This window comes from Myxine glutinosa, chromosome 1 (assembly GCF_964187855.1).
Source record: "Myxine glutinosa chromosome 1, kmMyxGlut1.1, whole genome shotgun sequence".
NCBI classification, from domain to species: domain Eukaryota; kingdom Metazoa; phylum Chordata; class Myxini; order Myxiniformes; family Myxinidae; genus Myxine; species Myxine glutinosa.
This window is the reverse complement of record NC_136261.1, coordinates 71,861,851-71,888,308: the sequence shown is the minus strand read 5'-3', so window position 1 is coordinate 71,888,308 and position 26,458 is coordinate 71,861,851. Positions and strand designations below refer to the sequence as shown.

General features: G+C 45.8%; 1 protein-coding gene across 8 annotated transcripts in view; it reads right to left on the bottom strand.

Moving 5' to 3' along the window:
• LOC137425046 (pancreatic alpha-amylase-like) overlaps window positions 1–24,113 on the bottom strand; it is a 54,550-nt gene extending 30,437 nt beyond the window's left edge. The window contains exons 1-2 of one of the 8 annotated variants that reach the window (XM_078772920.1): window positions 23,916–24,113; window positions 404–597 (exon numbers count right to left, since the gene is read on the bottom strand). In XM_078772920.1, the coding sequence (XP_078629046.1) occupies window positions 404–592 (189 nt within the window). In that variant the 5' untranslated portion in view covers window positions 593–597; window positions 23,916–24,113. Of the gene's footprint in view, window positions 1–403; window positions 598–791; window positions 983–20,080; window positions 20,187–20,878; window positions 21,126–23,915 lie in introns of those variants that run through there. The other 7 variants (XM_068113070.2, XM_068113079.2, XM_068113063.2 and 4 more) reach the window with 7 other exon arrangements.
• Between the last annotated feature and the right edge of the window lie 2,345 nt (window positions 24,114–26,458).

The window sequence follows — 26,458 nt, the reverse complement described above, 5'->3', positions numbered from 1 at the left end:
CTGATACCCATAGCTATATCCGCAGGGCCAATCGGCTTGTAGGCAGCAAGAAGAATATTGATGCACGTGACTCCATCGTAGGATTACACCCATAGCTTTGTGGTCTTGTGGGGAGCACTTCAAATTGGAGTCAACCTTTTGGGAAAACATCTTTCTATTCATGAAGTTATAACCTGGAAGTCACTTACCCTAGGCATGCTATTCCAACAACAAGTTGGCACAAGCAATGGTAAATCACTAACCCAGGCTGATCAATTAACTGTTGACATTTGCTCATAAAACGTCACGACAACTGTTCATCCTACACTATCTTACATTATACAGAGTCTCAATCACACAATGCACAGAAACTCAGTAACTGCCTGCGCTTGCATTCCCAGAATGTATCAGTCAAGTAGCTCACCTGCACACCGGCGAATCCATTCGGATTAAGCCAGCGCTCACATTCATCTGCGATGTCATTCCAGCGCCACTCGAACAGGTGAACAATGGTCGTGCGGCCTGGCACTGCATTAGTGTCCCATTGGGCTGCTGTAGGCTTCAAAAATAGCGGCAGGAAGAGGACCAGAAGTACTGATGGCTTGACAGTCATTCTGTCTGGGGATGAGGGTGAGCCAGGCGGGGAGTGAAGGTGGTGCGAGAGAAGGGGGTGCAGGAGAAATGCACTAACAGTCAATTTAGACAAGGCTTCCGCCAAGGAGTCATCAATATATTTAAAAAATGGTTGTAGTTGGAAAGATCCATATTCACTGAAGGCAACACCAATCTGCTACATAAGAAAAGGCCTATACCTGTGTGGCTGCACCTGGATGGGTTTGAGGGTTGTGGAGTAGTGGCTGAAACCAAAATCCTATCCAAGTTACTCCTGATGACTCCATCTTTGCTATTTACTTATTCCGGTTCCTTCTGATCACTTCAATATAGTATTTGGTCTTCCCCTTTGATTATTATGCTTCCGCCTCCATTTTTTAAATCTCAAATGCCTCCTTTTTGCTTCTTTTTTTTCACACGTATTGCTACTTATGATCCTACAGCCCAATTATTTTCCCCTCCTTGCTCCCCCAAAAATAAAAAAAAATACAATAAACTCACCACACATTCTTCTTCACTTTGAAACAAACAAAAAAACCGGAAAAAACAATAACAACATCAGAAAAAACAAACTCTATCCTGTGCTCAGTTACCGGTACTCCTTATTTCCTTACCCAGCCATTCTTCTTTTCAATATCTCCAAACTGAAAATTCACTGAATAAAAGCTTTCTTCCTTGAAAAGCTCTTTATAACATTAAAAACACTTCAAAAATGTATTTTAAAATGCCTTACTTTGCTTATTACTCTGTCAGGAACAACAATTCACTCTTCTTCTTCATTAATATCTCATTTTCTTTTTCACAAGGTTTACTGCCCAAAACGCCTTCACTCATAAACACTTAGTTCACCCAGCCTTCTATTTACCTACAGCCAAATTTTCCTCCATGCATTCAACAAAAAAGCATTCTTACCACCTCACTCATGAAGTCTGTCGCAGGTGATCCAGTTTGGGAATCCTAAGACGTCCATTTAGCAGAATATGTGCACATGACAATAATTTGCCCTTCACGTCCATTTATGGTGTCAAACGTCTCTGTCAGTATCCTCCCTCCCATCTGCTTTCCCCTTGTCCCACCCAATCTTTGCTTCTCCCTCGTCCCATCCCCTCTCAGGTACCCCCTTGTCCTGCCCCTCTTAGCTTACCCCTCGTCCTTCCCCCTCTTTCCTCTCCCCCACCCCCACTCTCACGGTTCCACCCCTACCTCTCCATTTTCTCCTGGCCCCTACCACTCCAGCTCCAACCCCTCCCTGCAGCCTCCTGGCTTCCCCTCGCCCTGCACCTTCTCCTTGCTACTTTGCACTTGCACGTCCCTAGACATTGCACATCCAAGTTTCAAACTTGTCTCCCTCCTCTAAAACCTGGTGGTGCCTTGTTAAGTCTGTCTCTGGAGTATGTTCCCCTTCAACCTTAGTCAGGGCCCTTAGGGATATTTTGGGGTCGTTTGGTTCAAATTCTTCCAAAAGCACCAAATTTGGCCCAGATGTTGCCCATGCCATACTCTTTCGATTTTTGACGGGCGCCCACCCCCCCCCCCCGGGGGCCCCATATTGGCGAAATACTAAATGGCCGCCACCCGGATTAGAGGAAAATCAGTTAAATAACCAAAAGGGTTGGAATCATGTACGATACCACTTTTCAGGGGTTTTCGAGGTCGAGGAATCCAATTATGATGTTATTTTGATGATTCGAGGTCAAGGGCAACCCTCAAGGTCATCTTAAAGGTCATTTTTGAGTCAAACATGTCGGTTTTTGAGTTTTTTATCAAGGTTTACACGAGGTTCACCATTTTATGTTTCTGGGTTGGGTAATCGAACTCTGACCTTATTTTTGACAATTAGAGGAAATATTAACATGTCTATTTCCTAATTTTCAGGCATATGCAGTTCATCAGTCTAATTACAAAGGTACGGATTTTGATGTTTTATGAACTGTATGCCATATCCTTGTGTTTAATTTTTGTGCGATCATGATCCGGGTTCATGTATACATGATTGTATACATGTCATAAATATGACGTCATAGGTCATGTGACCTGGCGGCCATATTGGATTTTATGAAAACCTTAAAAATGGATCCCTGCCTTCATTTTTCGATCGATTCATTTTGAACTTTGACCACTTATAGTACGCCATATGATTGGATGCATATCCTAATTATGACGTCATAGGTCAGGTGACATGGCGGGATGGACCGGTATGGTCCCCGGATCATACCGCCCTTGGCGCCCGTCAAAAATCGAAAGAGTATGGCATGGGCAACATCTGCGCCAAATTTGATGCTTTTGGAAGAATTTGAACCAAAATATCCCTAAGGGCCCTGACTATAGATGATTGTAACTTGATTCTTCTTTAACCTGTTTATAGGGTCAAACTTGACGCTTCTTTAACATGTTCATCGGGTCAAACTTGACGCTTCTTTAACATGTTTATAGGGTCAAACTTGAATTCTTTAACCTGTTTATAGGGTCAAACTTGACGCTTCTTTAACCTGTTTATAGGGTCAAACTTGACTTCTTTAACCTGTTTATAGGGTCAAACTTGACGCTTCTTTAACCTGTTTATAGGGTCAAACTTGACTTCTTTAACCTGTTTATAGGGTCAAACTTGACTTCTTTAACCTGTTTATAGGGTCAAACTTGACGCTTCTTTCACATGTTTATGGGGTTAAACTTGACTTCTTTAACCTGTTTATAGGGTCAAACTTGACTTCTTTAACCTGTTTATAGGGTCAAATTTGAGTCTTCTTTAACCCGTTTATAAGGCCAAACTTGACTCTTCAAATGGTACCACAGCCGACTACTCTCGTGGAAAGGCAGAATGCTTCAATTCTGTGTTTGTTTCAAAATCTTGTGTCCCCAAGCCCTCACGCCCTATATACCCATCCTTCCCAATCATATCCAACGACTCATGGACTCTTAAGAAGACGTAGAAGTTTTTTTTATAACTCTCGACTGACTTTGCTACTGGATCGCTTGACTATGACACTGCTACTGGACCTCTCTGCCCCTTTTATCCTGACATTGGTGAAGGTCATCTTCCATCTAATTGGACATCAGCCATCACTGCTTTACATCCAAGACCAATAAACGTGCAACAATGGATCTCCTTAACTACAGACCAACTCGTTTACTTCCAATCATCAGCAAGATCATGGAATCCATCATTGCATTTTGACATAAAATCACACCTTTTCTCCAATTACCTCATCTAAGATCATCAATTCAGATTTAGACAAGGTTACTCCACCTTGGACATGCTGCTTCTACTCTCCCAATAATGGATGGAGGCCCTCAACATCAGACATGAGACCAGTGCCATCTTTCTGGACATATATCGAGCTTTTGATACAGTTTTGATCCTGCCTTGCTCTTAAAACTCGCTACCTACGGCATCCAATGAAACACTACTCTTGGGTCACTGACTTCCTCCACTCTCGTATCCAATGTGTGGCTCTCAATGGTATCCTTTCATCTCCTCACCCTGTCAAGTCTGGATTGCTCCAAGGCAGTTTTCTTGGCCCAGTCCTATTCCTCATCTTAATCAATGATCTCTGACTCTCTGTAAAACGATCTTTATTTTTTTCTGATGACGGGATCTTCTGCCCTGACATTCCTCGTCCTTCAGACAGACAGGCAGTACACTCTTCCCTCTATTGAGACCTTGACAAACTGGTCAAACACTTGGAATATGTCTTTCAAAACTGAGAAGTGCATGCATGCGCGCGCACACACACACACACACACACACACACACACATATACACACACACACACACACACACACACACACACACACACACACACACTTCCTCTCTCAATCTCTCTCTCTGAAAGGACCATACCACAAACCCTCCCGTCGACTTAATCAACAACTCTCGACGAAGTTCAGTCACACTGAGGGCTGTCCATGCGCTCACGCTTTCGAAGTGAAGTAATTTTTTCACAGTTGTGTTTTTGTCATGGCTGTATCTGTCTTTCTGTATGTGTACTTGTGGTGTGTCTTTGGTAAGATTCTCGGTGTTGATTTTTCGTACCTGCATACAAAATCGTCGGTTAATTCGTGTCGCGTATTCTGAGGCCTAGTAGGTTTCCGTGTCCAACCTTGGGGCCTTGTTTTTCTCTCAGTGGTTCATCGATTGCGCTGCAATTACTTTCGTTCCCTGTTTTTTGTCCCAGTCTTTCACCCCATACTTCCTTGTTTAAAATCTCAACTCAGAAAAAAAAAACCCCAAAAAATATTTCCTTCTCTGCTCTAATTCGTTTATTCGTTGTTCTTATTTGTTCGTTCGTTCTTCGACCACGTTGTTCGTGATCACGTTGTTAAAAATGTTTAAACTTTCCCCTGAAGAACTGTATTCTGTCATATATTTTAACACCTTTTTCTTCTTCTTCTATAAAAGGATGCTTTCGACTTACTCACCGAATCTATTCATTCCAAAAAAAATTCCATCTCTTACAGTGCCTCTTTCATACATTCCCTAAACTCTCCTGCTCTCCACCCCCCCCCCCCCCTCCAGCGTCCTCAAACGTATTTTTGACTCGAAGGTCTCAAGAAACTCATTTTGCAATAAATGTTCGTTTCCCATTAATCGTACACTTTTCAAAATCCAATCTCACCCCTCCCCTCCAAATCTTCCCCATCACCCCTTCCCTCCAAAACTTCCCCATCACCCCTCCCCTCCAAAACTTCTCCATCACCCTCCCCTCCAAATCTACCCCCTTGCCCCTCCCCTCCAAATCTTCCCCATTAACCATCTCTTTCAAATATTCCCCCTTGCCCCTCCCCTCCAAATCTTCCCCATCACCCATTCCTTTCAAATCTTCCCCCTTGCCCTTCCCCTCCAAATCTTCCCCATCACCCATTCCCTCCAAAACTTCCCCATCACCCCTCCCCCCCAAAAACTTCCCCATCACCCCTCCCCTCCAAATCTACCCCCTTGCCCCTCCCCTCCAAATCTTCCCCATCACCCATCTCTTTCAAATATTCCCCCTTGCCCCTCCCCTCCAAATCTTCCCCATCACCCATCCCTTTCAAATCTTCCCCCTTGCCCCTCCCCTCCAAATCTTCCCCATCCCCCCCTCCCTCCAAAACTTCCCCATCACCTCTCTCCTCCAAAACTTCCCCATCACCCCTCCCCTCCAAATCTACCCCCTTGCCCCTCCCGTCCAAATCCTCCCCATCACCCATCTCTTTCAAATCGCCCCCTTGCCCCTCCCCTCCAAATGTTCCCCATCACTCATCCCTTTCAAATCTCCCCCCTTTCCCCTCCCCTCCTAGACTCCCCTCTCACCCCTCCTCCTCAAAGCATCCTCCCTGCTTCTTCCCCCTTCCAACTTTCACCTTCATCTCCCCCAACCTTCTGCCTCGCTCTTCCCCCTCCTCAAATAACACCTCACTGTGCCACACCCAATCACCATCAAACCTTTTGTCCGCCCCATTCTTCCCTTTCTCCAAGCCATTCTGAAATCTTTGACACACCTTCAACAGCTCTCCCTACCTCTTCCTCCTCTTCCCCATCTTACCCTACCCCGCCCCCCCCCCTGTTCTGTATCTGATGCTCCCCCTTCCTCTTCATTAACGGTATGCACCTCAAACATTCGGGGCCGTCGCTCAAACTTGACTGATCTCTCCATACAGGTTGCTTCTGACAAACCAGACGTGATCTGCTTAACAGAAACTTTCCTCCTTCATGATGTCCAATTCCTTGGTAACTCTCCCAGGTTACTCCCTCCTCCGGTATGATAGACCTGAGCCTTGTCCTGGAGGTGGGGTTGCTATCTTTATTAAAAAAAACTCTCTTCCTCACTCGCCCTGCACTGCCCTCTCTCCACCTCACCCCCAGGAATACCTTTGGCTGCGGCTTCCCCTTCGCTCCCACCTTTTGTTCATATGTGTGTTGTACCGTCCACCAAACAGTGATGACTCCATCTACATCTCGCTGTCTGACAATATGGACCAACGTCTATCTCCCCATCCCAACTCTCTCTTCCTCATATGTGGTGATTTCATTTGTCACCATGCCAGTTGGCTGGGTGTGGGTACTGTTACATATTTATGTGAATGTATGTGAATTACCATCCAGGTCTTTGCTTATCCATGTGTAGTAGATTAAGGGTTGTTGTGGTTAGAGGGTCAGGAGCCCTTCTGAAAAGAGGCCGGAAACGGAAGAGGAAAAGACACGAGGAAGAAAAGCGACGAGGATTCTTTTTCCTCGCCCCGCTCCGGCAAAAGGGGGGATTGATATTGAGCCGTGTGGAAAAGCGGCGTTCCCAAGCCCGTTTGGCGAGAGGAGTTACCGGGACGGATACCTGCCCGGTGGACGTCAAACGGTCGTGTGGCCGTGCATCGACCCAGCGGTTGGCACCGTTCGCGACACCGTCTAAAAAGACGCGTACGGGTCGCACGTTGGGGCCTAACACGCCTTGCAAGCGGCGTGGGGCTTTTGGCTTGCTTTCCCGTACCCGCTTCGCGTGGCCACGAGGGGCTGCAGCCGTGGTGCCTGGTACGATACCTGCCCGGTGGAAAAACGTCCACCCGGGGTTCGTTCAACCGCCCGAGTGCGGCGACGCCGACCATCATCTTGGTCAGGAGGGGCCCAGAGACATTGTGCGGGACCGAGACCAAAAAGGGGTCGTGAGTACCAACGGGGACACACATACATAAGATGGCCATCTTAATCATATAGGGAATTGATTGTGGATTGGGAATTGTTGATGGTTGTTTGTTGTTGATTGCTCGGGGAATATATCCGTGATTGTAACATTGAAATTGTATGATATCTTTACCCTGGAAATATATCATTGAACATCAGTTTCTCTTGGGTGGAATTCATAGGGATTGCGTTGCGAAAGCGCATATATAATACTACTTTCTGGCGAAGGTCCTCTCACGGTCCGGGGGTCACCGAGACCAGGTAGTCACCGAGGGGACCACGTAACAGAATTGGGGGCTCGTCCAAATTACGATTTGCGGCTTCGCAATTGGGTCTACGTCCGGGATCTAAAATTATATAACATAATAAAATAATAGTTTTTTTAATTAAAATTTATTAATTAATTATTAATTGGTAAATTTTTTTGAGAAATTGGGGTAAAGTCTTGGGTGAAGGTTAACAGGTGTTAACGATAGGCACCATGGCGTTTGTGGCACAGAACTTTGTGGTAACCCCGAGTGAGGCACAGTTCCGAGCGTTACTAAAGTCGGACCTCTTGAAATTGGCCAAACATTTTAACTTGGAGGTCCGAACTAATTTGAGGAAGGCAGAGTTGCAGACCACGGTGATACAGTCTATGGTGGGATTAGGAACATGGGACGAGTTAGCCTGGGAGTGGCTACCCGAAGAACCAGAAGACGTTGAGCTCCGGAAACTGGAGTTGCAATTACGGAGCCAGGAACGGATCAAAGAAGAGGAAAGGAAAGCGCCAGAGAGGCAGAGAAGAATTGGAATGGCAAGGATTTGGAGGGTCGGACCATAACAGTAGGGAAGGCATTTCGTAGGTGTCGAGAGGTCTACAGGAGAGGACAACTGGGCGGTAGTTTTGGTGGTGGCCGCAATCAATATTATTATGGAGGCTCCCTGAGTTACGGCAGCTCCCGAAGGAAGGATTGTCAAAGTAGTGGCCGAGAAGGAGACCGCTATTCATGGGACTACAGTGACAAGCGGTCCCACCATAATCATTAGGGAAGTTCGGAAAAGTAGAAGCACTGAATGCGGCGGAGCCGCCGAGCCAAGATTCCTACACGGATTAACCGTGAACGCCACGTTCCTAAAGGCGTCCATGTAGTGAACTTTCATGCACGGACTAACCGTGAACTCCACGTTCCTCAAGGCGTCCATGTAGAGAACTTTCCTGCACGGACTAACCGTGAACTCCACGTTCCTAAAGGCATCCAGGTAGTGAATACTCGGCTTGGCCGCCCGAAAAAAGTGCTATCGAGTTGCTTAACTTTGGATCTTGGATCAACCCCTTAACCTTCATTCACAAGAAACTGACAGTCGAAGTCAGAGGGTCATGAGATGGAGTTTGGCTTGGCAGGAGTCCAATGGGAAATTGAATATGTAAAGGGCAGGGACAATGTCGTTGTTGGTGCTTTGTCCAGAGTGAATTACCTTTGAAAATCTCTGGGGGTTTGGTGAAATTTTGTTGCTTTAATATTAAGTGATAACGGTGCCCGGGGGGAACTGATAATGTGGGGGGGGTTGAGTTATCTGGTTTGTTTCTCCAAATTGGCCGGCAAAGAAAGTTTTCGCTGGGTTCAAACTTTCTTTCTTGAAGGGGGGGAGTGTTACATATTTATGTGAATGTATGTGAATTACCATCCAGGTCTTTGCTTATCCATGTGTAGTAGATTAAGGGTTGTTGTGGTTGGAGGGTCAGGAGCCCTTCTGAAAAGAGGCCGGAAACGGAAGAGGAAAAGACACGAGGAAGAAAAGCGACGAGGATTCTTTTTCCTCGCCCCGCTCCGACAAAAGGGGGGATTGATATTGAGCCGTGTGGAAAAGCGGCGTTCCCGAGCCCGTTTGGCGAGAGGAGTTACCGGGACGGATACCTGCCCGGTGGACGTCAAACGGTCGTGTGGCCGTGCATCGACCCAGCGGTTGGCACCGTTCGCGACACCGTCTAAAAAGACGCGTACGGGTCGCACGTTGGGGCCTAACACGCCTTGCAAGCGGCGTGGGGCTTTTGGCTTGCTTTCCTGTACCCGCTTCGTGTGGCCACGAGGGGCTGCAGCCGTGGTGCCTGGTACGATACCTGCCCGGTGGAAAAACGTCCACCCGGGGTTCGTTCAACCGCCCGAGTGCGGCGACGCCGACCATCATCTTGGTCAGGAGGGGGCCCAGAGACATTGTGCGGGACCGAGACCAAAAGGGGGTTGTGAGTACCAACGGGGACACACATACATAAGATGGCCATCTTAATCATATAGGGAATTGATTGTGGATTGGGAATTGTTGATGGTTGTTTGTTGTTGATTGCTCGGGGAATATATCCATGATTGTAACATTGAAATTGTATGATATCCTTACCCTGGAAATATATCATTGAACATCAGTTTCTCTTGGGTGGAATTCATAGGGATTGCGTTGCGAAAGCGCATATATAATACTACTTTCTGGCGAAGGTCCTCTCACGGTCCGGGGGTCACCGAGACCAGGTAGTCACCGAGGGGACCACGTAACAGTACCTCTCTCACCAGCCATGGCTCTTCAGCAAAAGACTTCTGCGACTCACTGGGACTGACACAATCTGTCAATTTCCCGACCCGGATCTCAGTCAACGGAGCATCTTCTCTTCTGGACTTGGTTATGACCAACTTCCCTGAAAATGTCTGCTGCTCTTCTTCTGCTCCAATCGGCTCATCTGATCATGTGCTTGTTAAAGTGGACATCTCTCTGACCATTCTCAGAGAGCCTCCTCAGCGTCGACGAGTCTGGCATTTCACTCAGGCCAACTGGCACGGTCTTCAAGCAGCCATCAATCATCTGGACTGGTCTCCCATCTCTACCGCCTCTGACATCAACGCATCCTGGGAATTCTTCCAAAGTAAATTGCTCTCTCTCATGCACAGATTTATCCCATCTCGTCTTCAGTTGTCATACCCTTCCTCCCGTCCATGGTACACGGACATCTTGTGGTGAGGCTGTTGCCCAGAAACAACTTGCTTTCGTCTCCTGGAAAGCAAATCCAATGGAAGGAAATCTCATTTCCTTTCACAAAGCCCGAAACAAGTGTGTGTCCACCCTCAGGAGAGCCAGGAAACAATATCTCTCCGTTCTCAAGACCGAACTCTCTTATCTGTCTCCCTCTTCCAAATCCTGGTGGCGTCTGGTCAAATCTGTTTCTGGTGTTTGTTCCCCCTCCAACCCCTCCCTCACTTCAAATGGCTACACGGCTGACTCTGCACGTGAAAAAGCTGAATGCCTCAACTCTGTGTTTGCCTCTAAATCTTGTGTCCCAAACTCAACCCTCTCTGTACCCACCGGACCCAGTCGTACCCAGCTGCTCCTGGACTCTGTGTCCTTTCCTCCTGACAAGGTGGAAAAGTTTCTGTCAACCTGACTGACAGAAATCTGATTCTGCAAGTGGACCTGACGGCATCAGCCCACGGGTCCTAAAATCCTGTTCTTCCGCTCTTTCACTCCCTCTCTCTGTTCTCTTCACCCTCTCTTTTGCTCAAGGTCATCTGCCATCTGCTTCGAAATCAGCCAACATCACCGCTTTGCACACAAAAGGTGCAAAAACAGATCCTAGCAACTACAGACCAATCAGCCTTCTCCCAATTATCAGCAAAGTCATGGAATCCATCATTGCTTCAGATATGAAATCTTTCCTCTTCTCCAATGGCTTGATCTCTGATCATCAATATGGTTTCAGACCTGGTCACTCTACTCTGGACATGCTGCTTCTGCTTTCTCAACAATGGATGGAGGTCTTCAATGCCAAACAGGAAATTAGAGCTGTCTCCCTTGACATATCACGTGCCTTCGATACGGTCTGGCACCCCGCTCTGCTCACCAAACGCTCCTCCTTTGGTATCCATGGAAATCTACACGCATGGCTGGCGGACTTCCTCTCTCGTCGTAGTCAACGTGTGGCCCTGAATGGGTTTCTGTCATCTCCTCTTCCTGTTCAGGCTGGAGTTCCCCAAGGCAGTGTTCTGGGCCCTGTGCTTTTTCTGATCTTCATCAATGATCTCTCTGACTCCCTTGAAAATCCTCGCTATCTCTTTGCTGATGACTCCACTCTCTGTCACTCTATTCCTCATCCCTCAGATTGGCAGTCTGCAGCCTCCTCACTTTCTGCAGGCCTGGACAAAACCACAGACTGGGCAAACAAGTGGAACATGTCTTTCAATCCTGACAAATCTCACACTGTTAAGATGTCTCTCCGTAAAGACCGACTGGACCACCCTCCCATCCACTTTCTGAATAACACTCTCCAAGAAGTTCTGTCGCTCAAGCTTTTGGGTCTCACTATCTGCCATGATCTTTCTTGGGAAAACCACATTTCCAAGATGGCCTCCAAAGCCAGTCGCTGACTGGGCATCCTCTGTCGTGCGAAGTCCTTCCTTGGCACACCTGAGCTCTTCACCACATACAAAGCTTTCATCCGCAGCTCAATGGAATACTGTTCCCCCCTCTGGGCTGGTGCTCCTGCCTCACACCTAACTCGGCTTCACGCTGTTGAAACCAAAGCTTTCAGAATCATTGGAATCTCCCGTGATGAAGCTAACTCCGAGGGCCTTTCACTCACTTGCCGCAGGCAGGTTGGTGGTCTTTCTGTCTTCACCGACTCCTCTCCGGCCTTGCTCCTCCAGCTGTCTGTGCTCTGTCCCCCAAATATTCCTACAGGTCGCACAAGATCAGCCAGCAACCCTCTTATAGTTAAACTGCCAAAATCAAGACTCTCTGCTCACCTTCACTCCTTCATTCCTCTTTTCTCCCACCTCTGGAACAAACTCCCTCACTCTCTTCAATCCCACTTCTGCCTCCAGGTCTTTCCAGGTTCGGTGGCTGTTCACCACCATCTCTTATCTTCCCCCATCCAAAACCTTGATCTTTTCTACCCCCGCGAATTCACCCTAGATTAGATCAACTTTTTTGAAATTCCGACTTCTTTCCTGGAAGTCCGAGCAGTGTCCATGTGTTTTATACCTCTCCCGCCCCTCCAACCCCGCCTTCCCATGCCTCCTCCCCCCAAGCCCTCTCCCTCCCACAGATCTCCCTGTTCTCTGCCGTTGTACTTGTGCTTCCCTCTCTCTCTCTCCATCTTGTCTCCCGCTCCCTTTATCTTACGTTTTATGTGTCAGTTTGTTTTTATGTGATTAATGTTAGCTCTTACAGGAGCCTCGATCTTGTACACAAAAAAAAAAATCGCATAAGCTCCTCTAGCCTTCGTTCCAGGTGAGCTAAACATGGGGAAAGGTCGGGGTTACTCAATTTTGAGATCTGGCAATGAGGAAAGACAATTGTCCCATTATTATTCATCGTTATCCTAAAGCACAGCTTTTTTACTTTATTTTATTTTTGAGGCTCATGGAAGGTAGATATGGTGAAAGAGGGACAAACACGGGAATGGACGAACAGGAAAAGGAAGGGGAGGAATTGAACCAAGGCATTTGCACAAGAGCTTTATCCTGGCTTTCCATACAGAAACACCACATGTTGGAACAATCTGAAGATATGACGCTTAATCAAAGGAATTATTCCAACACTCATCCATCTTTATTGCCATAAGCGATAAGGTTCATAATTTTGCAAAATAATTAAAGCATTCCAACTGAGAGCATAACAGTAATACAATATGTTTGATAGGCACAGCTAAATATTCAAAAACAGCATTCACACAGATTAAATTAATTATATAAAAATACCATTTCCCACAGTCAGCAAAATTCAACAGATTCCCCATACAAAAACACGCAGGAATGCACTCAAGAGGTGTGATGACCTGCCAAGGTCATCCTGGCTGTCAGAGGTTCAGTGAGGATGTTAAAAAAAAGAGTCCTTGGAATGAAGCTATGAGAACGAGGTGGTCTTTTTGTCTTCTGCAGACTCCTATGCGGCCTAGCTCCCCCAGGTCTATCTGTGCTCTGTCCCCCAAATATTCCTTCAGGTCGCACAAGATGTGCCTGCAACCCTCTTGTGGTTAAACTGCCTAAATCAAGACTCTCTGCTCACCTTCACTCCTTCATCCTCTTTTCTCCCGCCTCTGGAACAAACTCCCTCACTCTCTTCAATCCCACTCCACCCTCCAGGTCTTTAAAACAGCTGTTCACCACCATCTCTTATCCTCCCCCATCCAAAACCTTGATCTTTTCTACCCCCGCAGCTCAATGCTAATTTCACCTCAATCAACCCCCGCTAATTTCACCCCAAATCCACTTTTTTGAAATACCAACTTCTGTCCTGGAAGTCCTTGGTGTCCTTGTGTTTTATACTTCTCCCCTCTCCCCCCCCTTCCCACGCCTCCTCCCCCCAAGCCCTCTCCCTCCCATGCATCTCCCTGCTCTCAAATGTTTTGTTTGTGTGCTTCCCCTTCTCTCCCCATCTTGTCTTCCGCTCCCTCTTTTTATATATTTTGTTTGTCTGGTTGATTTGTTTGTGAAATAAATGTTAGCTCTTTCACGAGCCTCGATTCAGTATACAACACAAACTCTTGGGTCTCAGTCTCAGCCATGATCTCTCTTGGGTATACATTTAAAAAAAAATTTTTTTTTTTTTTTTTTGTTGTATACTGAATCGAGGCTCGTGAAAGAGCTAACATTTACTTCACAAACAAATCAACCAGACAAACAAAATATATAAAAAGAGGGAGCGGAAAACAAGATGGGGAGAGAAGGGGAAACACACAAACACAACATTTGAGAGCAGGGAGATGTGTGGAAGGGAGAGGGCTTGGGGGGAGGAGACGTGGGAAGGGGGGGGGGGGGGGGGGAGGGAGAAGTATAAAACACAAGGACACCAAGGATTTCCAGGACAGAAGTTGGTATTTCAAAAAAGTGGAATTGGGGTGAAATTAGCGGAGGTAGAAAAGATCAAGGTTTTGGATGGGGGAAGATAAGAGATGGTGGTGAACAGCTGTTTTAAAGACCTGGAGGGTGGAGTGGGATTGAAGAGAGTGAGGGAGTTTGTTCCAGAGGCGGGAGAAAAGAGGAATGAAGGAGTGAAGGTGAGCAGAGAGTCTTGATTTTGGCAGTTTGACCATAAGAGGGTTGCAGGCAGATCTTGTGCGACCTGTAGGAAAATTTGCGAGACAGAGCCCAGAGAGAGCTGGGGGGGGCAAGGCCAGAGAGGAGTCGGTAGAAGACGGAAAGACCACCAACCTGCCTGCGGTGAGTGAGTGAGAGGCCCTTGGAGTTCGCTTCATCGCGGGAGATTCCAATGATTCTGAATGCTTTGGTTTCAACAGCGTGAAGACGAGCTAGGTGTGAGGCAGGAGCACCAGCCCAGAGGGGAGAGCAGTATTCCATTGAGCTGCGGATGAAAGCCTTGTATGTGGTGAGGAGCTCAGGTGTGCCAAGGAAGGACTTCACACGACGGAGGATGCCCAGTCGGCGACTGGCTTTGGAGGCCACATTTGAAATGTGGTTTTCCCAGGAAAGATCATGGCAGATAGTGAGACCCAAAAGCTTGAGTGACAGAACTTCTTGGAGAGGATTATTCAGAAAGTGGATGGGAGGGTTGTCCAGTCGGTCTTTTCAGAGAGACATCGTAGGAGTGTGAGATTTGTCAGGATTGAAAGACATGTTCCACTTGTTTGCCCAGTCTGTGATTTTATCCAGGTCTGCAGAGAGTGAGGAGGCTGCAGACTGCCGATCTGAGGGATGAAGAATGGAGCGACAGAGAGTAGAGTCATCAGCAAAGAGATACAGAGGATTTTCAAGAGAGTCAGAGAGATCATTGATGAAGACCAGGAAAAGCACAGGGCCCAGAACACTGCCTTGTGGAACTCCAGCCTGAACAGGAAGAGGAGATGAGAGAAACCCATTCAGGGCCACACGTTGACTATGACTAGAGAGGAAGTCCGCCAGCCATGCGTGGAGATTTCCATGGATACCAAAAGAGGAGAGTTTGGTGAGCAGAGCGGGGTGCCAGACCGTATCGAAGGCACGTGATATGTCAAGGGAGACTGCTCTAATTTCTGTTTGGCATTGAGGACCTCCATCCATTGTTGAGAAAGCAGAAGCAGCATGTCCAGAGTAGAGTGTCCAGGTCTGAAACCAAATTGATGATCAGAGATCAAGCCATTGGAGAAGAGGAAAGATTTCATATCTGAAGCAATGATGGATTCCATGACTTTGCTGATAATTGGGAGAAGGCTGATTGGTCTGTAGTTGCTGGGATCTGTTTTTGCACCTTTTTGTGCAAAGCGGTGATGTTGGCAGATTTCCAAGCAGATGGAAGATGACCTTGAGCAAAAGAGAGGGTGAAGAGAACAGAGAGGGAGTGAAAGAGTGGAAGAACAGGATTTTAGGACCCACGGGCTGATGCCGTCAGGTCCAGTTGCAGAATCCGAGTCGAGGGTTGACAAAAACTTTTCCACCTTGTCAGGAGGAAAGGACACAGAGTCCAGGAGCAGCTGGGTACGACTGGGCACGGTGGGTACAGAGAGGGATGGGTTTGGGACACAAGATTTAGCGGCAAACACAGAGTTGAGGCATTCAGCTTTTTCACGTGCGGAGTCAGCCGTGTGGCCATTTGAGGTGAGGGAGGGGATGGAGGGGGAACAAACACCAGAAACAGATTTGACCAGATGCCACCAGGATTTGGAAGAGGGAGACAGATAAGAGAGTTCGGTCCTGAGAATGGAGAGATATTGTTTCCTGGCTCTCCTGAGGGTGGACACACACTTGTTTCGGGCTTTGTGAAAGGAAATGAGATTTCCTTCCGTTGGATTTGCTTTCCAGGAGACGAAAGCAAGTTGTTTCTGGGCAATAGCCTCACCACAAGATTCCGTGTACCATGGACGGGAGGAAGGGTATGACAACAGAAGACGAGATGGGATAAATCTGTGCATGAGAGAGAGCAGTTTGCTTTGGAAGAATTCCCAGGAAGAATTTATGTCAGAGGCAGTAGAGATGGGAGACCAGTCCAGATGATTGATGGCTGCTTGAAGACCGTGCCAGTTGGCCTGAGTGAAATGCCAGACTCGCCGACGCTGAGGAGGCTTTCTGAGAATGGTCAGAGAGATGTCCACTTTAACAAGCACTTGATCAGAAGAGCCGATTGGAGCAGAAGAAGAGCAGCAGACATTTTCAGGGAAGTTAGACATAACCAAGTCCAGAAGAGAAGATGCTCCGTTGACTGAAATCCAGGTCGGGAAATTGACAGATTGTGTCAGTCCCAGTGAGTCACAGAAGTCCTTTGCTGAAGAGCCATGGCTGGTTAGAGAGGTACCCACACCGAGCCAACTGGCATGGTGACAGTTGAAATCACCACATATGAGGAAGAGAGAGTTGGGATGGGTAGATAGAAGTTGGTCCATATTCTCAGACAGCGAGATGTAGATGGAGTCATCACTGTTTGGTGGACGGTACAACACACATATGAACAAAAGGTGGGAGCGAAGGGGAAGCCGTAGCCAAAGGTATTCCTGGGGGTGAGGTGGAGAGAGGGCAATGCAGGGCGAGTGAGGAAGAGAGTTTTTTATAAAGATAGCAACCCCACCTCCAGGACGAGGCTCAGGTCTATCATACCGGAGGAGGGAGTAACCTGGGAGAGATACCAAGGAATCAGAGACATCATGAAGGAGGAAAGTTTCTGTTAAGCAGATCACGTCTGGTTTGTCTGAAGCAACCTGTATGGAGAGATCAGACAAGTTTGAGCGAAGGCCCCGGATGTTTGAGGTCCATACTGTTAAGGAAGAGGAAGGGGGAGCATCGGATACAGAACAGGGGGTGGGGGGAGCGGTAGGGTAAGATGTGGAAGAGGAGGAAGAGGTAGGGAGAGCTGTTGAAGGTGTGTCGGAGATTACAGAATAGCTTGGAGAAAGGGAAGAATGGGGCAGACAAAAGGTTTGATGGTGATATGATTGGGAGAGGCGCAGTGAGTTGTTATTTGACGAGGGGGAAGAGCGAGGCAGAAGGTTGAGGGAGATGAAGGTGAAAGTTGGAAGGGGGAAGAAGTGGGGAGGACGCTTTGAGGAGGAGGGGTTGAGAGGGGAGTCTAGGAGGGGAGGAGCGAGGGAGAGTCTCGGAGGGGAGGGGTGTGGGGGGAGATTTGAAAGGAATGGGTGATTGGGAAGATTTGGAGGGGAGGGGCAAGGGGGAAGATTTGAAAGAGATGGGTGATGGGGATGATTTGGAGGGGAGGGGCAAAGGGGTAGATTTAGAGGGGAGGGGTGATGGGAAATGGGATTTTGGGGTGATGGGATTTTGAAAAGTGTACGATTAATGGGAAACGAACATTTATTGCAAAATGAGTTTCTTGAGACATTCGAGTCAAAGATATGTTTGAGGACGCTGGAGGGAGGATGGAGTGCTGGAGAGGTTAGGGAATGAATGAAAGATGCACTAAAAGAGATGGAATTTTTTTTTGGAATGAATAGGTTTGGTGAGCAAGTCGAAAGCATCCTTTTATAGAAGAAGAAGAAAAAGGTGTTACAGAATATGACAGAATACAGGTCTTCAGGGGTCAGATGAGACATTTTTTAACAACGTGATCACGTAATCACAAACAACGTGGTCGAAGAACGAACGAACAAATAAGAACGAATAAACGAATAAGAACAGAAGGAAATGTTTTTTTTTTTTTTTTTTTTTGAGACTTTAAAACAAGGAAGTATGGGATGAAAAGACCGTGAAAAACAGAGACCGGAAAGTAATTGCAGCGCGATCGGAGAACCGCTGAGACAAAAACAAAGCCTCAAGCCAAGGTCGGACACGGTAGCCTAGTACTACACTTAGGCCTCAGAATACGCGATACGAAAGACCGACGATTCTGTACACAGGTATGAAAAACCAACGCCAAGAATACTATTAAAGACACCCCAATAGGTACATACACCGAGAGAAAGATACAGTTTCGACAAAAACACAATTGTGAAAAGTTACTTAACTTCGAAAGCGAGCGCGCATGGACAGCTTTGAAGAGACGAGAAATTTGGCTTCTGTCACCTTTTTGGCCTCTGTGACCTTTCCAAAACCAAAAGGCTTTCTTCCACACCTTGATGGAATACTGCTCTCCCCTTTCACCCTCTGGGTTTGTGCCCCTGCTTCACACCTTGGTCAGCTTGATGCCATGGAAACTAAGGCCTACAAGATCATTGGATTATCTTGTAATTGGGAGGGTTGAGGAATGTGGAATTGGACTTGGGATAGGGGGGATGGTGTGTAGAACTTTGAGTTGGGGGGGGGGGGGGTGGGGGAGGGATGCAGACTTGGAGTTGGGAGAGGGGTGAGGGATGCAGACTTGGAGTTGGGAGAGGGGAGGGGTGAGGGATGCAGACTTGGAGTTGGGAGAGGGGTGAGGGATGCAGACTTGGAGTTGGGAGAGGGGTGAGGGGGAAGTTTGCAGATTTGAAGAAGAAAGGGTTTGAGGACCCAAAATCATATTTTACATTACGCGTTTTTCCTATGGGGGCCTGCCAATGACATTCCTATCAAACTCTGTCAATATTCCATACTTTATTGGGAATTTCCTTGCAACAGCCCGGTAGAACTGGGTTATCTGCTAAGCTATATTATAAATGCAGCCACATCTGCCTGTGTCGTGCTATAACCTGAGAATGGATTATCGGATTTACATTATCTACATTATTTATTATCTACATTATTATTATCTACATTATTTACATTATTTACATCCGTGGTTCCCAACCTGGGGGCCATGGCCCCCTTGGGGACCATGGTGTATTTCTCGGGGGACCATGGGGTAATCTGAACCATACTAAAAATTAAATATTGTTTTGGTTTTTTTTTGTTTGAAGAGAAGAGCTTGACGGAGTTTTGGGTGGGAATGGGTCGCTACCCTAATATCAGCCAGATAGCTATCCGGGTGCTTCTGTCATTCTCGTCTACCTATCTCTGTGAAGCGGGGTTTTCCACGCTGTTGAATGTCAAATCGAAATAGCATAATCGGCTCCACGTGGAAGATGACCTCCACTGTGCCCTGACTGTGACTCAACCACGGATACCCCAATTGGTAGCTAAAATGCAATTTCAGCCATCCCACTGAGTTTTTAATTCACTTTTACGGCACCTGCACCACGTCCCTAGTTTTGATTACCTGAGTTGTTGTCGAATTGAGTTTATTTTGTGAGATTATAACACAATTGCGTTAAATACAGACACAACAGGTTTTTAGTTTTCACATATTCTTGGCTTGGAACCTTTTCATACTGTTTTCTGGAGTGACAGTTCTATTTTATGCTGTCCATAGTGTTGCTACTGATAATATTAAAATCTCATATCAAACATGCATCATTCGAGCGACGTTGCTTTGTTTGCTTCTTCCAAAAACGATGTAGTTGGGAGCCAGTAAGGAACAGAAAAAAACCATGGAACGAAATGTTCATGTTGGCTACTTGGAATTCCTCATTTTCTGTGTAATAATTTACCAATTCTCATACAAGCAAAATAGCCAACTAAAGGAAAAACCACCTCAGAATGCACCACAGAGCATCTAGAAATCAAAATTTTCCTTGGGGGGGGCAACCCCCAGACCCCCCTAGCCTGCTTACACGCGCTCCGCCGCTCGACCCTCGCGAAACGGAGGGGGTGCTGGGGATGTGCTCTAGGAGCCAAGGGGTCCATAACACAAAAAAGGTTGGGAACCCATGATTTACATCATCGGATTTACATTTACGGATGAGAACGGATTATCGGATTATTTTAGCGCTTACATGAGCCTCAATGTTGTATACAAAAAAAAATCAATAAAACCGACGGTGGATTCAGGGAATTCACAGGAAGGTTTGTGATGCAAAAAAAAAGGAAGGAAGGTTTGGGTGCATGGGCACACGTAGCAAAACTGCAAACTCCAACTTGCGATATGTTGGCTATCCCAGCATGGAGGGCAGGATCTCCAAGGCATTCTTTTCTGTTCTTGCTCCATAGATTATCCATCACAACTAATACAAGTGCAAGTGCACAGTTGTATATTATCTGCAATTCAGTATCTAAAGAGGCTGCGATGAATATCTGCACCACCTCGCTCCCTGAGTATAGAGCTAGGCCGGAATCTATATACACCACCTAATTTTATTTCCTCCCATTAACAACTGATTTTATTTTAGCAATTACACAAATATTGTTATTATATAACAAATATTGCACAAATATTAGCACACTCAACCCCCAAGCTGTCGAATCTCGACTCAGCTATAAACTACCATTCTGGTGTTTCGCAGGCAGGGAGATATATCGGTGTGTGCACCATCCATGGGATTGACGTTAAGCCGGGTGTCCCATGTGCTAGCATTAGTTGGCAGACGTGAAATATCCCACGGTGTTTATAGTGAAGGGCCGGGGAGTTATCGCAGGCAGCATGAACAAACTATAAATTATTCCCCTAATTGACTGCTTATAGAAGGCAATGGCAAACCACATAGAATAACCCTAACCCTTGCACAGAAACTGATTCGGCAGTATCGACATTCCATAAAGGAGTATGGTACATTGATGATGATGATGATGAGCACAAAATTGCCAACCAATAACAGCAGCAATTTTCCAGCATAAGGAAGGGATTTATGAAGATAACGGTGTTTTGTATCTAAAAAAAACAATGTATAACAAATTATATTATCACATTCTAACTTTACACCGAAGTTACGAACTTACTTTGTTCTCACCTTCGTCAAAACGCGGTGGAGCTCCAGCTCAAGATGCACCTTAAATATTTATTCAATCACGCCAAGTGAAGCGAGCCTGGGAACACCACCAGGTGTTGCCCCCATCGCCAACAGACTCTAAACTCCATCCGCAGCAACTCAAACATTGCGAAGGTTTTTCCAAATACGATATCGATCTGGGCTAACGGAGTCGTTATCGATGTGCATGCGCACGAAGGACTGCTTGGGATGATGATGATGATGATGTGCCAGGTACAGTTTTGCTTATTTTGTGGTTTCTTTCCAAAGTTGTGCAACTTCGCTTCTGTTGCATCATCTGATCCAACACACCAAAAAATATTTATTTATTTCCATGCTCGACTGCACATGAACTAATGTTTTAATCGAATTATCCCAACAATCTGAAATTGCATGCACATGATCTATGACCCATTTGAATTGAAATATTAAAATTATGACATCATAGGTCACATGGTTTGGCAGCCATATTGGATTTAATCCAAAACCTTAAAAAACAAAATCTTCTCCCAAACCACTGGAGCGATCGACTCAAAACTTTACATGTGTCAATGACTCGGCATGGCGATTAAAAGTTGATCACAAAAACGTCATCGGTCACATGGTGTGGCAGCCATATTGCATTGAAGGAAGATATTAAATAATTATATCTCAGAAACCACATAACCTATCGATAATTTTTTTTACAAATACCATCTAACACCATTGTTGCATACTAGGGCATGCCCGTACTATATCTATATCTAAAATTATATCCCCCCCCCCTCTATTTACATGAAATGGTTTGGTCCAAAGCGAACGGCTTGCGAGTGGTGACAATCCCCCCCCTCTATTTACATGCAATGGTTTGGTCCAAAGCGAACGGCTTCCGGAGTTTGGTAAAGAAATCGCCATCGCGTGCACAAACGCGCAGGAAAGCGAATGAATCGCAAATTCGTTTTTATTAGTTGTAAAACATAGTTTAACGCCAACATAGTTTGCAAACGTGAAATAAATGAATACGCTCTCAAATGTGCCATCCGAGGCAGAGTGTGCCCGCCACGTTCGGCACACGCGATAGTTCGCTGCTCTCTGATTGGTTGAATCGTTTTTTGGACATAGCTCGGTAAGTAATTGTCCGATTAATATGAAAACTTGAAAAGGCACATCCTCGGGTCCCCAGCAATATACCTGGCAAGTTAAAAGTATATCGGACCCGTGGTTGTCGAGAAACAGCGGTCACAGACAAACGTACAAACGTACAGACAGAGATTACTGGAATTATAGATAGATAGTTTGAAAATGATGTAGGTCACGTGGTTTGGCAGCCATCTTGGATAGAAAAACGAATCTTATCTGATCAACACAAAACTTCAAACGTGATCCCCGACGCATACATATGCAGAGTGCACATTTTTGATGTCATATGTCACGTGTTTTGGCAGCCATATTAGCTTGAAAGCCGATATTTAAAAAAAGAAAATAACCCATCTCCGAAACCGCTTCACCGATCGAGGTGAAATCTGTCATGTCTGGTAAAAATGTGATACTTGAAAACAGCTGAAGGGATTGAAATCAAACTTTTTTTTTTTTTTTTAGGACAGTGAACAAGGGCCTCTATCCATCGTCATGGGCAGGGACTACACGGAGGCATATTGGCGACACAGTCGCATTGCTCCACTTGTATACTAAATCGAGGCTCATGGAAGAACGAGGTGATGGAGAGTCGAAGATATGGCAATTATTTAAATAATTCGGGAGGGGTGTGGAAGGATGAAGATGGTTGTGATGTAGGGTAAGGAATGAATAAAATGACAGAACATTCACCTTTTGACAAGACTCTCACCCAGACATCACAACCATTATACAAGTATATATATGTTGCTGGGGTTGGGTAAGAATAATGAAAATATGCATTGCATGTTGCAAGAAGCAGTCTTGGAGGATGTGACGCAGCAGAAGAATTTGACAGTGGTAATAGATACGGGGTAGAGAGCGTGGGGTGTTGGTGGGGTAAGCACACAGTGCCAAGTAGTTAGAGCTAACAGGGTTTAAGGTTGTATTCATAGGGGATACAGTATAAATCAAAAGAGGTAATGTTAACAATGTATAGAAATTGAATGAGGCCTCATCTAGAATATTGTCAACAATTCTGGTGACCACATTTGATCTGGAATTACATATAGTTGCCATAGAGAGAGTATACAGTGTAGAGATGCTAGATTGATCCCAGGCCAGCTAGCTATAGACAAAGGTTAAGGAGACATGACTTTAAACGGAGGAAGGAGATTTTAAAAAATGTGATTACAGTGGGATATGATGAAGCTGTTTAGGATAATGAAGGGTATAAACAAAACAAGTGCAGAAGAAGTCTTCAGTTGAATGGACAGCGATAGAACCAGGCGACATAGCCCGAGAGCAACAAATAGGAGAGTAAGGATGGTAGTAAGGTAAGGGTAGTAAATGCATGGCAAGGTCGCCCTTGAAAGGTAATGATAGCAAAAGTGTAGGTATGTTTAACTTTAAGTTCGCTATACCTAGATCGCATTAGGGATAGAGGGATGCTTCGATATTGGCAGGAACAGTATCGGTAGGTGAGGTATGGATGGGTCATACATCTATTTATGTCAAACTGCATCTTCCAATCATTTCCCAGTCTATTAAAAGTATCTTGCCTTTCCTGAATCTCATGACTGATGGCATTTTAAACGCTACAGTGACCGTTTTAACGCTTGGTCTAGATGTGGATCCCGGTTATACACCTAAAGGAGAAGTACACAGTACGCATACCTCGAAGCTTTCCTGCCAGCCCTGTAATGACCATGAAGGTTCATATTATGGCGCCACAGCTATAATTCTCTAAATAGATCAAACAAATATAGCAACATCCACAACTTTATTGCAACACGACAGTATTAATGCCTGGGCTGAATGCATTTGCACTTCAGAACCCATCCTACTGAGGCTCACACAGGTGCAGTCTCTCACGTCGAGGGCCTTGGATTATATAATCTTATCTTTCAATTCACCTGTCTCCGCCTATATGACGTATGGCACAACAGGACCCAGTAGTAGTAGCAGTAGTAGTGCTTTTGTTGGAAAGGTTACAGAGATTTGCGTTCAGAGCTCATGCAAGCTCAGGCAAACATATGTTCCCAGTTTAATGTCGCTCAATTCCTCATCTCTGCAAGTCCATGGTTTGAACTACAGTAGACAAGGTAGAGCATTTTGAAGAGAAAGCACTACCAAGACAGACAAGGGGAAGGTAAAAGAACGCCAAAGAACACCAAAAAAAAAGAACGCCAAAGAACACCAAAAAAAAAGAATGCCAAATAACACATTTATACAAATAAGAGCAAAGTATCTTGTGGGGAGACCGTACAGAGTGCATCATTTATAGTCCAGGTTTCCTTAAACTTTTGAACAGTGTTACTATATTCTGCCGCCTTGTACTCGGAAATAATGCGTGAGCGTATTAAGCCCTTCAGCCATACAGAACTGTGTTCCACCACATCTTTCTCTATTTTTGCCTTCCTGGTTTTATATATTGCCATTTTTGCACAGGCTAAAATAAAGTTAACAAGGAGATCTCGTGACTTGCTTAATTTATTTACCGGGTGCCCGATGATAAAAAGTGTTGGAGAGAAGTGAAGCCAGAAGCGCAAGAGAAGATTTTTCATCAGTAAGAACACTGGTTCAAGACGGTGGCATTGAAGGTATATGTGAAATATAGTTTCCCTTTCACCACAAAAGCAGCAATCCTCTGAGAAGTTAGTGAAATGCCGCATCATAGATCCAGAGCTCAGTGCACCATGTAGCAACCTCCAACTTAAGTCTGCCATCATTCTTGGCGTTGGGTAGAGATAGAGTGAATCCCAACGTGGATGAACAGTCGAAGGAAGTGGAAGAATCTCACGCCAGGGAGTATCCAGTCGGGTTGCAAGAGCTATATAATGGAGCGAGTGGATCAGGTATATATTTTTCCTTGATAGCCCACAGAACGACATTTCCACTGTGCCAGGGGTCTTACTCATATTGTTTGCAGGTATTGGCTGAGAGAGGTCGCAACATCGCGGTCGGATTTTAAAATCCATGGAGTTACCGATGGACATCTGTCCAGATCCATCGCCCTCTTTGGGATTCTCTAGATATTCCAGACAATCGGGAGGCAAGGAGCTTTTGACCTCTTCAAGTATCCTGGAGGGGATCCTGATTGTCCTCAGGCCCATTTTCGCTGCGAGTTCCTTGGGTAAAAGCGTTCTCTTACCATCGTTCAGAAGGTCTCCCACTGTGGATATGCTACCAGCTAAGAGGCTCCTTCTTACTGAAAAGGAAGCCAGAGTTGGGCCCTGTAGAAGAGGGTTGAGAATGAGCGGTTCTTCTAACAGGTCCTTGCCTGGATAAGGAACTGTTCTTTGTACGTCGACTACATTCCAAGCCTTCAGCATTTCTTGATAAAAAAGAGGCAATGTAGCACTAGACAGGCTCCGAGATGTAATGATGAAAAGATTCCTTTTGTACCCAAGATTGAGCACTTTGCTGAAGAAGTATGATGCCAGTGAGCACCATTGCGGTGCAGGGTTCACATGTAGGTAACGTTGTATGGTCTTCAGCCTGGATGCGTGGTAGTGGCTTCGAAGGCAGGGAAAAGACTGTCCACCTTCTGAAAAAGGCAAGCTCAGAATGCCCAGGGAAACCCAGTGTTTACCATTCCAAAAGTAGTCCAGTAGCTTCCTCTGCATCTTAACCAGAAACTCCTCTGGAGTGCTTATGCAAGAGAGCCTGAATACTAACTTCGGAATTATAAACTGTTTAATAAGGAGTGTTTTTCCCCTCAGAGACAGGACTTTTAGTAGTCCACTCCAGTCTCTCAACTTTGCTTCGATCTTGTCCCCTAAAGTGTTCCAGTTAATGAGTGGTGAGGACCCATGGGAAGTGGATAAGTGCACCCCCAAATATTTGAGCTCATTGCGATTCCAGGTCAATTTCTGAAAAAGTGTTGGTAACTCCTTTACCTGCATTTGTCCAATTAGAAGCCCCGAGCTTTTCCTCCAATTGATTGTAGCAGACAATGCTGCTGAATAGACCTGCTGACAATCATAAACTATTTGCATATCCCTTGCATTACTGGCAAACACGAGAACATCATCTGCATATGCAGAAAGTTTGAGGTTGACCCTGTTGTGTGGCACCACAATGCCAGTTAGCCTTCTTCTCATCAAACAAAGGAAGGGTTCGATACATAGGGAATATAATTGGCCGTACAGGGGACATCCTTGTCTTATTCCTCTCTCAAATGGAAAGGGCGCGAGCAAGAAACCGTTGACTTTGACTAGGCATTCTGCCGACATGTACAACGTCTGAATCATGCCTACAAATCTCCTCCCCAACCCAAATGTTAGCAAGGTTTCAAACAGATACTCATGGTTCATCTGGTCAAAGGCTTTCTCCTGATCCAAGGAAAGAAATCCGACTTGAGTCCGAGTCATGTCCACATATTGTATCAGGTCTCTGACAAGGGATATGTTGTCATGTATTGTCCTGCCTGGAATGGCATAAGATTGGTCCGGGC